General features: G+C 38.8%; 1 protein-coding gene across 6 annotated transcripts in view; it reads left to right on the plus strand.

Moving 5' to 3' along the window:
- Positions 1-16007, plus strand: part of LOC132159620 (SLAM family member 9-like) — a 42816-nt gene that overhangs the window by 20383 nt on the left and 6426 nt on the right. The window contains exons 1-5 of one of the 6 annotated variants that reach the window (XR_009437886.1): positions 1675-2513; positions 2772-3104; positions 3564-3878; positions 4012-4325; positions 5173-5833. The exons of 2 other annotated variants lie outside the window; for them this stretch is intronic. Coding sequence is in view for 3 of the 4 variants with exons in the window: in XM_059569191.1 (XP_059425174.1) it covers positions 2465-2513; positions 2772-3104; positions 3564-3878; positions 4012-4160 (846 nt within the window). In the remaining variant the exon portion in view is untranslated. Of the gene's footprint in view, positions 1-1644; positions 2514-2771; positions 3105-3563; positions 3879-4011; positions 5834-16007 lie in introns of those variants that run through there. 3 more of the 6 variants (XM_059569191.1, XM_059569185.1, XM_059569187.1) reach the window with 3 other exon arrangements.

The raw sequence follows: 16007 nt of genomic DNA on the forward strand, positions 1-16007 counted from the left end.
AACTGAATGTTATATTACTAAATATTATATTGAATCTAGACTGTTATTGTTTATTGAAATACTTTTATAGCCTACCTAAACAGATGTGCAACAGTCTCTTACTTTTTTTAACTTTGCTGTAATAAAACAAATTTAATCTTGTGTATCCGTGTAATATTTAGAGTTCATATTAAACTGACATCACCTACAGGAGGGGCTATAGACAGCATTCTTCATTGTTTTTATGCTGCAGTTTCACTTTATATAGAGCAGATGTTGGGTGTAGTTGCAGGAGAATAACAGGCCCCTGATGTTTATTCCAGTTTATTGCAGGGTGATCATTGTCCCACCTTGCAGCTGCTTGTTGCTGAGAAGCAAAACAAAACATCAGATGTGTTTCCGCTCTTCTGCAGTGAAGGTCGATGCATTGCTCTGAGCTGTTATTTGTACTGTAGAAAATATGAACAAAGACTGGACTCATGCATTTTGACAGTGTTTCCAGGAAGGAGGAGGTTTTGAGTGATATATAGTTTATTGTATTAAAAAAAGAAAAAGGGGAAATTTTATTTTTCAGAATTTGACTACTTTGTTTTGTTGCAGAAAATTTAAAAACGAAAGGGTATAAAACAATAAATGTAAATGCATATTTAACATTATAATAATCATAGTCTGTCTTTTACTACAAATTATTTCTTATTTCTGTTCACATTTGTGTTCTGCATCTAAGGAGAACTGCACAAGCATCTTGTTTTTTTTGCTTTTTTTATTGCACTTAACAAATGCCTCATGCACTGTGACCCATTACTTCCTCTGCTCAAGATGAGATGCGCTGTGGTCTTCGGTCAGATGTGGTACGGGTGTCTATTATTGGAGATATGAGATGCAGAAAGTGTGCAGAACATGCTCTGGAAACACTGTGGGCAAAGGCTACATATGAAACCAAGGCCTCTTAAACAGTACTGTAGACAAAAAAAAGCAAATGTGTCATAGCAGTACATTAAAACAACATACTTAATCATAGAGATGTCTAAATTAAAATATAATAAGATGTTCTGATGAACTTTTACCAGAAGCTGCGAATAGGTGCTGTAAAAACAAATAGTGGTCTATTGAACAGAAATTCAATTGACAAAAACAATTGACTGAATTGGTTGCTCAGAGGAAATAAAAGTATGCATTGAGGATGATGACTGACTTTGACCTCGGATCATGAGTAACAATGAGTTAATTGTGAATGAATGTAGAAAACAGTTGTTCTGTAATTCCCATGAGACATGATTCAAGTATGCAGATATCCTTGAATCATTTGGCTGTAAAACACTGAACCTTGAGGACGGTGTTCAAAAATGTATTTTAATATGCCATTTAAATTATTTTTGTTAAACACAGAAATAGTGCATGAATGTTATTCATACAAATGTACATTTATCATAAACACTTCTTTCATCATAAGAAGATACAGGAAATAGTGGCCAGCCAAAACCAAAGTGTCACAACATCTCTAGATAGTGTGAACGTGAGTATAGAAATGAAATGGCATTACCTATTCAGTATCTAATGTTATGTCATTTTTGTGCCCTGACTGACATCTTTATTGATGTTAATTGACTCTTGTGCTTAAGACTGAATCCGGCACTGTTGTAAACCATATATTTTTGTCACAAAAACTTTTCTTGGTCTTCTCAGTCTAAATCACCCATTAACAGAACAGACTCTTTGATTTACTCAGCAGCTTTGAGGTTTCATTCTCATTAGAGCAGACAACGAGGCTTTTATTTCATTTAGTTAATCAGAGCAGCAGGGATTTCTTTTATTTTTTGCTAAGAGGAAAATGGCAGGAAGGAGTAAACTGGGCGAGGATCTGCAAGCCACAAGCTGAACAAAATAAATAAATTTGTGCAAAAAAATCTGCACCTCAACACAGTTTCTGCTCAAAGTCTTCATCCTGTTTGTGTGAGTGATAGAACTGAACTTCCTCTAATGTTCATATAGATACTGTAAAGACAATCCACGCTACGTTTACTGTCCATCTTGAGCTCCTCACTGAAGTAAAAGGAGGGGGACCCTCTGAGGGGCGGGGTTTCTCCAGACGAAGTATGCTAACCCAAATCTGGAAGTATGGAAACTGAAAACAAAATGTAGCCTTCATGCGTTTTTAAAATGGATGGATGTACCACAACTTTCAGGATTTTTTTTAATCGACGTACAGTAACAGTCCAACGCACATCGTAATCTCAACTCTTAATCTTAATGGACTTTTCTTTTTGGGTCCCATCTTGAAATTTTCAAGCGAAAACGATACTAATAAAAAAGTTATAATAGGCTATTGATAGCACCGTTAACTGTATTCCTCGAAATGGTCGTTTTTGTTTTAAACGTATTAGGCTACTTTTAATAGGCCTATTCGACTTAGAAAAAAGCGGAGGAGCAAACTCGCTCTACTAAATCATGAGTTTATTGATCGGATATTTTGGGAACTGTGAATATGATTCCTAAAACTTTTTTCCTCTGCCTATGGGTTTGGTTCTCACATGGTAAGTGATACATTTTTTATTAAATAGTGTTTCATTCCCAAAAGTTGCCGTTTTTATATTTTCACACAATATATATTGGTATTTTGAATAGCCTGTGTTCAACATCTGGAAAACATCCTGTCTAAAGACATAAACAACCGATTCAAGTCTGAGTTGGTGAACAAGTCCTTTTCAGTGGGCTTGTTGTTTTTTGTTGTTTTTTTCTTTCTAAAACTGGAGAAATATATATGAATAAAATAATATTTGTATGTGTTTCAGGTGTTATTTGTGATACAGATGAAGTGAAGTCAGTGTCAGTGACTGAAGGAGATTCTGTCTCTCTAAACACTGATGTTACCGAAATACAGAGAAATGATCAGATACTGTGGATGTTTAACATTAACAATTCAGACACTCGTATTGCTGAAATCCATAAGCAGGTCATTGATATGTATGACAGTACTCTGATATTTGGAGACAGACTCCAGATGGACAGTCAAACTGGATCTCTGACCGTCAGAAACATCAGATCTAAACACTCCGGACTTTATAAACTACAGATCATCAAAGCTTCTGGAGTCACATACAAGAGTTTTTCTGTTGCTGTCTATGGTTAGTAATATATTACATGTTTAATAATATCAAAAAATAAAAGTGATGTTAAATTATCAGAAGAATTGTTCTTTAAGAAGAATAACCTTTTATCTAATAAGTTATAAGAGGTTGTGCTGTATTCAGAATTTTATCAAAGCTAATGACATTATAAACAGCCACAGTGCCTTATTGCTTAAAACATATATTTATTAAAAATGTTAAAGGAATAGTTCACTCAAAAATGAACATTTGCTGCAAATCTACTTTCTCTCAGGCTGTTTAAGATGTAGATGGTTTGTTTTTCATTGAAAGAGATTTTAAGAAATGAAGCATTACATTGCTTTCTCACAAGTTGATTCTCTGCAGTAAATGGGTGCCGTCAGAACGAGATTCCAAACACAGAATACCACTTCTTCAAATTTGTGCCCATTTAAATTGAGTAACATTTGTATTTCTCTTTATTCTCAATATTTCCAGCTCCTCTTTCCATTCCTGTCATCAACAGAGACAGTTCAGACTGTTCTTCATCATCATCATCATCATCTAAACGTTCATCAGTGTCTAATTGTTCACTGTTGTGTTCAGCTGTGAATGTGAGAGATGTGACTCTCTCCTGGTACAAAGGAAACAGTTTATTGTCCAGCATCAGTGTGTCTGATCTCAGCATCAGTCTCTCTCTACCTCTGGAGGTGGAATATCAGGAGAACAACATCTACAGCTGTGTGATCAACAATCCCATCACAAACCAGACCACACATCTGGACATCAGCAAACTCTGTCACACATGTGCAGGTACATCAGTGGTGATATTAGTGATTATAATTATGATTAAATATATTCTTCAAGCTGTCCAAGATATGTTAAGTGAGAGCTATGGTAACAATATCTTGACTGATAATTATTATTGTTCTGTTGTTCATTACAGAGCTCATTCAGCAGTCACAGACGGTGGTAATATCAGTTATAGTGATAGCTCTGATCGTGGTTGTAGTTGGGGGGGTCATATTGTACCACAAGAAATGCAAACAAGCATGTCCAGAAGGCAAGTATTACTCTTTTCATCAAATATTATGAGGATTCTGAATCAAAATTTTTAAAAATGTGCCACAATATCTGTTTTTAAACACCATTTAAGACTTATTTGAAAAATTTAACATTATCATTAAAACAGTCCAGACTTGTGAGGAAGAGGTACTTTATGCCGAAACAAGATTCTGTGCGCGTAGTGCTCACAGTACGGTAAGACACAGTATTGCAGTGTGCAGTGAATCTGTCTGCAGAAACCACAAGCCCTGAGAGAAACACATGTGCTTACACACGTGAAGACGAAGCAGAAAATGTGCCATCCTGTGCTGATGTCAGTGTTGTAATTATTTGTCTGTGCAATATGTTGCCTTTTAAGCAATTCAAACCACTTATTTTAAGCTCAATTCCTGCTCATGCTTGTTTTTTTCTGCTTAGGCCTCAGTTGTGCATGATAGCATCCCCACTTTGCAATATCAACTTGAGAAAGCACATTATACCAGAAAGTGTTCTCATTTCTCAGAGCAAGAACAGTTTAGAAAGGATTGAGGTTGACATTTTTCTGAATACTATGATTATGCCTCTGTAAAGCCACAGGCATCTGTAACACGCACAAACAGTCATCAAATCACAAAAGCATTCATTATAAACCCTGATTATTCAATGGCAGCTGAATCAAATGCAGGAAAGCAGTGATTTCCTTTCAGCTCTACAAGAGCTATTAAACAATGAACAGTGTTTTAAAAAAATTGCGAAATAACCACAATGTCCTTCAAAATCCAAAAGCAACGCTCTTACTTGCCAGTATTTAAAAAAGTTATTCAAAACAATCAAATAAAACACCAGGCTTTTGCTATTATGTCCTTTGCTTTTAATTGTCTTTGTATTCAACAGTTGTCCTTGAGCTGATTTAGTGTTTATAGTCAAGAAGTATTAAAAGAACATTACCAGACTGTTGATATAGATGTATACACACAAACATTACTTATATACATGTACACATACACAATTTTGTTGTTGTTTTAGTTTTAATTCCTAACGTTTGTGTTTTGTTTTCTTTCAGAAACCAGATGAAGGACAGCACATCTTATACTCGAGTGTTAATGTAAAATGAAAGGATCTGTATTTGCATTTTGGAGGCTAATGTGTCGCTTGCATGAAAAAGTCATTTTCAAGTATTTCAGGTTCAGTGATCTCAAAGTGCATCTTTAGATTTCAGAGAGTGACAAATGCTTCACAGTTCTGAATGGAAGTGATTGAAGGCTAATGTTTCATTTTCATCAGTATTTTATCACTATTTCAAGATCGATTAACATCCTGTTTATGTATTATGCATTTCTCTGGAATATTTGACATTGACTGGTCAGTTGGCATTCAGCAATCAAATATTTCTGAACAATCTCCACTCATCTGACTAACTCCGTATAACCGACCACTCATCCCTAAAATCTCATAGATACTATTTAATGGTTTATACCTAATGTTACTTACGAACTTCAGTGTTTGACACCAATTTAATCTAACTTTGGCTTTCCAGCATGCTGTTACTTGTTCTGCATTCAGCTGTTTACCTGTTAGACAAGACATGTTCATACACGTTCAGCTCTGTTACAGGAATCTTTCTCTTATACTCTGTTAAACATTCTCAGTAGACACTGAAGTCTTAACAAAACATCTTGTTTTTGTTTTTTTGTATCAGCTCTATTATATATATATATATATATATATATATATACTAACTCTTTTATACTTTAAAAGTATAATAAAAAAATAAATTAAATAAAATTGGTTTTTTGTAAGTATATATTTGTACACTATTTTGTAAACCTTTTCTACATTATTTTTGTATATTTTAGATTCTTGGATTATACCTTTGTATTGAAATTTTTTTTTTTTTTTTTGTATTATTGTAAATGCACTTGTAAGCAGATGAAAGTCAGATTCATATGAAATATGAATTCATAAGTTTTTCTACACATTCTAATAAAATATTTTGAACCTTCTGTGTTGTGCCATCAGCTAATCAACATTGTAAAGATTTTTCTTTCCTCCTTCTCCAGAATGATTATTCAGATGACATTTACAGCATTGGCTCACATGTTGTTCACAGGAGTCCCCTGAACGTCACATCTAGTTTGACTGCTTCTGCCTTTGAGATGAATGGGAATTTAAACAGTTTACTGTCTTCAGTTATGATATTGACATCCTTTTTCACAGATTAGATCCTGAATGTCTGGCGCCCATTTTATTCCAACCCTAACTGACAAGCCATTACTTGTCTGCCGTTACTTGTTCAGCTCGTCAGACAGGACATGTCTGTGCAACTAATACTGGAAATTTTCCACTGTATTTTACATGTTAGCTCTGAGCTCATCAGAAAAAGTTGTATTTCTACAGCACTTTGTGAAAAAGTGTACTAAGTGTACTAAATACTGTTTTCTGTGATGTGTGCCCCACTGATCTTGACATACTAATGCTGATCTAGTCTCACAGGTAAAGTAGTAATGCAATGCAAACAAAACCTGTGTTATCTTTTTCTACATTCATCTATTAAACTAAAACAGCACCGACCATGTGTTTATGTCATTAAAGTAGTGTTGCCCCAATAAAAAATGATTTTGCCATGACAAAAAGTATCTAAAAAAGTAAAGTCAAGTCTGCTTTATTGTCAATTATTCAACATGTACAGTACATAGATACAGAGTATTGAAATTGCATTACTCTCAGACCCTTTTGTGCATACAGATAACATTAACAGTAAAACATTAAATACAGACAATGAAATATAAAGTACAACTATACAAATATGTCATGTAAAAAAGAAGATAAGTAAAGCAGCACAAGGCACATGGCAGATATAGTGCAAACCAGTGAATTAAACAATGCAGATTTAATTATTGTAGTGCAAAAGAGCTTATTTAGTCTGGTTAAAGTGTCAATGCTGAATGAGGTAGTGAGAAGACCAATGCTGTACAAAGTGTCTGTTGCGGATCCCAGAGTGTTTGTGGGAGCTGGTGGTGGTGGTTGGGGGGGGGGGGTGTTGCAGGGGGGCTGAGGTTCAGAGTTCAGTGGTGCATGGGGAAAAAGAGGGGACGGGGCAAGGTCAAGGGAAGTTCAGGTCACTGACAGCCTGATGAATGAAGCTGTCATTCAGTCTTCAGAGCTTCCTCCCTGATGGCAGCAGATTGAAGAAACTGTGTGATGGATGTGTGGGATCAACTGCGATGCAGAAGGCTTTAAGGGTGAGACGGGTTCCAGAAATGTCCTGGGGGGGAGAGGGGTTGGAGACACCAATGATCTTCTCAGCTGCTCTCACTATGCATCTTCCGGAAGGATGTGTTGCAGTAGCCATACCACACAGTGATGCAGCTAGTCAGGATGGTGCCTCTGTAGAAGGCGTATATGATGGGGGCGGGACTCTGGCTCTTTTCAGTTTGCAGAGGAAGTTGAAACGCTGCTGTGCTTTCTTGGCCAATGCTGAGGTGTTGTCGGTCCAGGAGAGGTCCTCTGTGATGTGCACACCCAGGAACTTGGTGCTGCTCACCCTCTCCACAGTCGCACCATTGATGGTCAGAGGAGCATGCTGAGTGTGCACTCTCCTGAATTCAATAACAATCTCCTTCTACTTTTCCATGTTCAGAGAGAGATTGTTGTCACTGCAACACTGGCCAGGCGGCTCACCTCGCTACTGTAGTTTGTCACATCTTTAATGCTAATGAGACCCACCACAGTCATGTCATCCGCAAAATTAATAAAGAGGTTGGAGTTGTGTGATGGTGTGCAGTTGTGGGTCAGCAGAGTGAAGAGGAGGGGGCTCAGCACACATCCTTGGGGGACCCCAGTGTTCAGCGTGATGGTGCTGTATGTGTTGCTGCCAATTGTTGAGCCTCAGTTGTACCATTTTGTGGAGGAGCTGTTGAGGGATGATTCTGTTGAATGCTGAACTGAAGTCTATGAACAGCATTCTGACGTATAAGTCTTTTTTTGTCTAGATGCTTGAGTGCTGAGTGGAGGGCAATGGCAATGGCGCAATCGGTTTGAGCGGTTGGACTGATATGCAAACTGGAAGGGGTCCAGGAAGGTGAAGGAGCGCAGACTTGATGTGATGCATGACTAGTTCTAATCACTTCATGAGAATGGGTGTATAGAGCAACTGGATGGTAGTCATTGAAGGAGGGTGGAGACAGCTTCTTCAGGACTGGAATGATGGTGGTATCTTTAAAGCATGTGGGGGCAACAGCCTGACATAGTGAAATGTTGAAAATGTCTGTGAAGACCTGAGTGAGTTCTGTCTTCAAAAGTCGTTTACTGATGTATTTAGCCCAACAATTTTTGGAATGTTCTAAAGAAAGATGTCATTGTGGACTTACACAGTAATTATTTGACTAATTCTTAAAAGAACCTTGTCTCTGCTTGTCAAGTCTGGAGTTGTAAAACATGGTGACTTCAAGTCAGTGACACTAGAGGGAGCCAAAACTTTAAACAATGTGCATCTCTTCATAAATAGTATATGACAATAGAAGTCCAAAAGCCACAATCCAAGGTGCTTTTAATGAGAATTCAGAACAACAACTACAAATAGAAAGAACTACAAGAATTTATAGTTCTGACTTTCATAATTTATTTCATGATTTAAAACCTGTAAATCAATTGCAATTTCATGGTCCACAACATGAGAAAAAGCAATTTACATGAAAAACTATGTGGCACCATTGTGCAGCAGCAAGCATTTCTACCTCAAACCTCAAAGTTGAACTGTAGACAAATGAGTGCAAATGTATAGGGCCCCATTTCTATATTTCGCCTGGGGCGGCCCATTCGTTTTGTTTTGCTTAATTGGCGGCGCTGGGTTTGTGCCGATGTAATGCATTGGTCAAAGTCAGTGTTAGTTTTTTTTTCTGACAGACCAGCCCATGAAACACGTAGATCAGCTGCCCATTGGCTCTTTTCTTGATTGACACTGGGCTGGCCCAATCACAACTTTAAACGAGTGAGCGAGCGGCAGCAGTGTCAGTGTGTATCTGTAGAAAAAGATGGAGAAGAAACGCAAGGAATGTAGCCTGGTTAAAACCAGACCCTTTTCAGTTGAAACAGAGTTAGGGTCTGGCAAAGCCTATTAGACGTCTCGTTTCTAAAGGGGCGTCACCGACGGACCTCGTTCAAATGCCTCTGGGCGCAATTGGATAGACCTAAAACCAATCAGAGCGATGAAGGAGATGACGTATGCAGAGCGAATCCAGAGCGAATCCAGTCGGTAAGACAGCGATAACATATTTTTTAGATATGAAGGCTTCATGTGTGGTTCTTTGCTCGGGTTTTAACGCAAAGTTAAAGTTTAAATCACTTAAAACAGACGCGATAGAAGTTTCGAACGAATGTTCCTCTGCAGCATCCATCTTTATAATGTACAAAATCTGCTTTACCGTCGCTGCGCTGTCGTCATCGTGTAAACCCCGCCTCAACGTTTCTGATTGGTGCCGCGATTTCGGCGGCACAGAAACGAGCTAGATAGTCCTCTTTGCCAGACTATTCTGTGTAGTGATGGGATTTATGGCTCTTTGAGGGGATCCGGATCTTCGCGATCCGTTCCTTTCAAAGAGCCGTTCAAAAGAATACGTTCAAAAGAACGGCTCTTTTGGCTATTTTAAATATTTAGTCAGTTTTAAGAAGCCAGCTTGGAGCCATCTCAGTTTATCCTGGAAATAATCACTGGGAAGAATGATGAGGTGAGATTTGTAGTCAAATAATTAAAACTCAGATATCACACACCAATATCTGACTTTGAATTATTCTGAAATATTGATTATTACCTCATTTGTCATGTGTGGACTATATTCCATAGGGTTGCACAAATCCCTCTGCTTAGACAGTGACATCACTATTTTGGATTTACCTTTAGTACAAAGTGTGTGTGTGTGTGTAAAGCTACGTTGACTTATGTTATTCATACAATACCTACTCAAATAAACATCAAAAACAAAGCCGGCTGCAATGAATTTCTGTGCAAAACAGCTTTTACTACAAACACTTCCACACAAGAACATTGTTATCACACAAGAACATTTTGATAGAAAACAAAAAAATATTTAAAGTAGATAAAATTAGAATAAATAAAATGGAAATGTCTACATACTACTACTACTGTAAACTTTGCAAATAGGACATCAGCCACTTCAAGTCAATGAACAATAACAAAGTGGGCTGCAATGAATGTCTGTGCAAAACAGCTTTTTTTCAACGCTCCTACACAATGACAGAGGCATGCAGGGTTTTTTTCCACTGGAGTAGTCACGTGAAGAATATATGCGTGCACAACTAATAACTAATATCATCACGCTATAAAGGGTTTGCCTGCGCTGGGTGCGCCCCTCCCCCTATAACTGTTCTGTCTCGCAGAGGAGCTCATTTGTGTGCATCTGTGTGAAACACGCATAGGAAAAAAGAACGACAGAAAGAACGGCTCCCCTTCAGCCGCGACTCGGCTCCCATCGTTCATGTTTATGAGCCGTTCAAAAGAATCGGTTCGTTCGCGAACGTCACAACTCTACTGTAGAGAGAATTGAAATTCGCCGGAAGTAGTCTGGGTTTTCCCAGGCTACAAGGAATGTGCAGATAAATAGCGTGAAAAAATAGAACCAGGCCCTTAAAGCAGACACTGTAAACTGTGTCAAAATATATGTTTTCTGACCTTCATCAGCTCCTGTGGCAGATGATGATAGTGGGGACGGAGAGAGATGAGAAAGTGTAGAGCCTGCGGTAAGCATAACTACTTTCAAAACACTTAGGCCATGTCATGAGTGTAGATTATTTCCACATCTGCATAGTTGACGATTACCACAATTCACTAGAAATTGAATAAGAGGCGTTTGTAAACCATGTTTGATGCAGCTTTGATGCAGTTTGCGTCAAAATAAAAGATCATGTGCTTATCTCTTTCAAGTATAGAAATTGGTACAACTAATTAAGAAAGTTTCCTTTATTTTTTTGTGCATTTGTTTTACAAAATATGGCTATTACTGTCATTGGATTAATATTATAACTATTATTATGTATAGGTGTAATGTAAATAGACACTGTAACTAAAAGAGGTTTGAATTTTTCTTTGTTTAATTTGCACACTGAATATGGGTTGGAGCTTTTAATTTTGAACTCTCAAAGTGCACCAGATTAATGAATTTAACATTAAAATGCACAAAATGTTCTCATGGGGGGGGGGGGGGGGGGCATGCCCCCGAACCCCCGAACCCCCCTAGAAAGACCGAAGACACACCACCATAGTTTTAACAAAAGTCCTGTAAGAAACACTGCTATTGCTATGCCATAGTATAGCTGTGGAGTATAGTTCAACTGTATTAATAAATATAACATTTTGACTTATTTCATCTGTTAACTTTCACTCGTTCCTATACTCACTCATTACATGGCATTAGTGGGTTTTAATGAATAGGAGTTGGTATGCATATAATTAAGGGCGTGCAAAGATGGGTGGTGTTTATGATCATATAGTGGGCCGGTCTGGGCAAAAATGCCCGGGCCGATTTTTTGTCCCAGTCCAGCCCTGGTTACAGAATACTCTGCCACACAAAGATCCAGCAGCTTTTCAGAGGAACATTGCCAGGTATGGACACGGCACATATATTATTAACTCTTAAACAAGGTCCACGTTTGCTGGAGAACTATATTCAGGAGTTTCTAGTAGGGATGCACCTAATCCAGGATTCGGATTCGGCCGAATACTGGGCCTTTTGACGGGGTTCGGTTTCGGCCGAACCTTAGATTTTTTTTCCACTGAACCGAACCCTAGGCTTGCGCTACGCTGGTTGACGTCACACGGGAAGACAAACCAGCAGCGATTTCCACTGCTGACAAAAACGGCAAAGATCAACCTCTGTGTGCCACCAACATCTGTGCCCAGTGAAAGACTTTTCAGTACTGCTGGGGACATTTGTTTCCACACTCTCAACCGGCTGTCACCTGTTAATGCAGAGCTTCTTGTTTTTTTGAGAAGAAACTCTCATTTCATGTGAAAGGTTAGAGGTTTTACGTTAATTTAATTATGATGCAGGAGATGTGTGTGATCTTCCGTAATATTTTACGCAATATTTGGCTACTGTTCTAATCGTAGCCTAGCCTACTGTTATAAACGAAAACTGCCTACTATCCATGTTTATTGAGTAAATGTTCAATAACATTAATTTCAGTTAAGTCACCAAACATATTCTGGTTTAAAAAAAGAAAAGAATAACACTTTTCTTATCATTGTTGCACTTTTATTGAAAGGTTTTGGTTTGTACTTGCTAAGCATAGGCTTATGGTTATTGTCAAAATAGTTTTTCCCACTTGTCATCCTGGCATAATGTTGCCTATTCTTTTTTTTTTTACAGTTAAAATAAAATGAAAAATGCACTTCTGTGGACGTTGTTTACTTCATCAATGTGTTTTACTGTGTTAATGGAATAAGGATGCGAGTAGGATTCGGTATTCGGTTTCGGATTTGGCCGAATCTTAAACAGTGGATTCGGTATTCGGCCGAACCCAAAAAATCTGGATTCGGTGCATCCCTAGTATCTAGCCATCGCCTATTACTCTGATTTACTGGACTGTTTGTTGATAGAGTTTTTTTTGCTACGTCATTAATCAGCCACTGAGGTCTAAGCTCAGAGGCGAGGGTCCGCGTTCACCACTTTGCCAGTTTATGGACTATGCTTTGTTGTGTGTTGGCTCTTCATTCACTGTGGTTGCCGCAGAGGAAGAACGTGACACCTCACTCACTCATGTAATGGCAGCCGCACTAGAGCACAAAATGGTGGCAACAGCTGAGCCTGATTGCAAGATGACCAACCCGGCACCACAGCACAAAATGGCCGCCAATCCAGAGCCCGCTCCTTGCAAGCACGGCCCAGAACCCGCTCATCGCATGCACCCTCTGGGAGGTTGGGTCGTGGTACTTCCTCCAGAATTGGCAGTCACAGCCGATCTTCCTGAGTCCAGTCAAGTCACAGTCAATCTTCCTGAAGCAAGTCAAGTCGCCGTTGACCTTCCAGTGTCAAGTCAAGTCACCGTTGATCTTCACAAGTCAAGTCACCATTGATCTCCACGAGTCAAGTCAAGTCTCCGTTGAGTCTCTTCACGTCTCAGCTGAACTCCCAGAGTCTCATCATCATATCATAGCTGATCATCCAGAGACTTGTCTCATCCTGTCTGTTGCATCCAGATATTTAAGGTCAGTCCTTCGGTATCCCATTCTGGCTTCCAGTGTGTGGGACGTTGTGTGCGTGCTGGTATCTGCACGCACAGCTGTTATCCTCAAACCTACTTACTCTAGCTATTCTGCTCCTGAACTAACTCTTCTGTCTGAAGCTCTTCCCATGATGGGGATTGCTTTAGGATGCGTTTGGGCTGCGTACATCACCACAGCACTGCCTGAGGTGGCAACGTCCACTGTGATGTCTCCAGAGGTGGCGGTACACGCTGCAGAACCTTCTGAAGTGGCGGTGCTTGCTTCAGCTCCTTGTATGGTGGTGGTGCTCAGCAATGTTCTCTCAGCCTGTTGTTTGCTGTCAAGGAGACTGTTACTACTGTGGAACCTCCAGAGGTCGCAGCAACTGCTGCAGAACCTTCGGAGGTGTCAGTATCCATCTATGAACTCTCATGTCATGATCCGGTCTATAAACAGGTCACCCGCGCTTCATATGGACTTTCACACTACACTGACTGTTACACATCACCCTGGACTACATTTCCCATGCTCCATTGCTCTAATCACAAGCTCACCTAAAACCAATCACACACAGCTGCTATCAATAAAATACACTATATAAATCAGTCTCACGCCACCATTGGGCACAGAGTATTGTTTAGCCTAGCTACCTTAACAAGCACGTCCTAGTTTCCTGTTTCAATTAGTACAACAATTAGTGCAGAATTCTGCTGTGTTCTACATTCTCTAACTGCTACAGAATGATTGCCATGCTGGTTTAAAGGTACGCTTGCCGACTAAGCTTCCCTATTTTAGCAAAGTCAGACCATGGCCCCTCATGGACCTGATTCAGTGCCCATGAGTGACTGATATCAGCATGACGCATCAGCTAGCAGAGTTAAATTTAAACGCTTCTCCTCCTCGATGGAGATTGGTGAGAAAAAATTATCACAAAATATTCCATTTTCAATCAGCAGATGTTATGTGTGAGTGTGTGTATTATAAAGAGACATAAATATATTAAGTTCCATTTTCTAATGGTTATGTGATTGACCTGTGTTTCTCTATCTTGATTGTGGTTCAAGCTCTGGTGGTTTTACATAGGCTACAGGATGTGGGGGGACGGGGACTTTAAATCCATACAGAGGAAGTAGATCATAAGTGATTGAGCTGATGTGGGAAATTACAACTGTTTGCAGGACAGACTAGATACGCAACTATTAAAATAAGAGCTAATAGTCTGAATGATTTATTTTAATGTATAAAGCTACATACAACTTCGTTTTAGTTTGTTTTAATGTAATTATCATGCAAGGGAATCATCAAGGTGTGGTACGAAGGGTGCAGCCTCTGAATTGGGACACAGCTGTTGTTCTATGAATGGGAGAAAGAAAAGCCAACTGCCAGTTGATAAAGCCATCACATCACAGCAGCTGCCTCGAGAAGATCTGGTTTGCATAAAAACAAACAATTGCCCTCAGATGTGTGCTTAGAAAAGCACACACGCACATTGACTGGACCAACCTGAAATACAAGCTTTATAACGCTATTTCAGCATAAGAAATACTTTTTTTCCCATCTGATTTCAAATATATGTGATTTATGTGGCCAAAACTAACCAGAGCAAAATGAACTGAAAGCATTTTATTTGAGAAATTGTGGTTCAGCAGGACTTGCATCACAAGTTGCACATATACAAACCTGACCACAATAGAAGACCATTTCCAGATAAATGTTTATTAGTATAGACTATAGACTGTATAGAGATCAAAATCTCATTCTGCATAATTTACTCTTGTGTGAGAGAAAGAAGCCAGGGCATCTTTATGATTTTACATTGTGTCTTTAAAACAGTTTCAGTGTGCAAAGAGCTTTAAAACCACAACGTTTTGTAAGCCAAACATATGCAGTTACTGCAACATTACCACTACAGTATTAACTAAAGCCACTGGAAATGGCATTAAGCTGACATGTTTGTCACAAAAATGTTTTGCACTGAAGAAGTTGTGCACAAGGGCCCTTTTTGAAATGCAGAATGAACATGAGATGCTTTGTGCCTTTACTAGCAGCTCAGTTTTAGACTCAAAATGATACCTGTGGTCAGATCTATTTAGGTCAGCTCGGGGTATCAAGCGTTTATGCTGTTGTTGAATGCAGAAGCAGGTGTTTTGGCATACACCTATTATTGGACACACAACACAAGAGTGCACTTGAGTGTTAGTGTGTATAAGGTGTAATTGTGACCACAGCGAGTGCTTTGCTCACAAGCTCTTGTGAAACTCCCTTACCACCCTTTGTGCTTCACTGAAAACAAATGTAGCTTCAGAGAACTGGAATACATACTTTAAATACAGCTACAGGTAAAAGATCAGCTTGAAATGAAAGCAGTGTTTAGTGACATTTACGAAGGAATGTTTCTCTTTTATGTTTCTCTTCAGCTTCATTGTCATCATTCTAGAAGGTCTGCATTATTCTAGGTTTTGAATAACACCCATCTGATCAGTAAACTGGAACTGAAATTTCTATTGTGTTGAATGTAGCTTGTCATTACGACTTGGAGTTCAGGAAAAGCATCATGCTTCAAAACTAAACAAAATAAATTGCAAGAATCTTTTTGACCTGATTGTGCCATTAGTTTAAGTTTAAGAGACCCAGAAAAAAAAGACTACAAACAGATTTCATTGTTCGGCCACAAATAG

This window comes from Carassius carassius, chromosome 16 (genome assembly GCF_963082965.1).
Source record: "Carassius carassius chromosome 16, fCarCar2.1, whole genome shotgun sequence".
Lineage (NCBI taxonomy): Eukaryota > Metazoa > Chordata > Actinopteri > Cypriniformes > Cyprinidae > Carassius > Carassius carassius.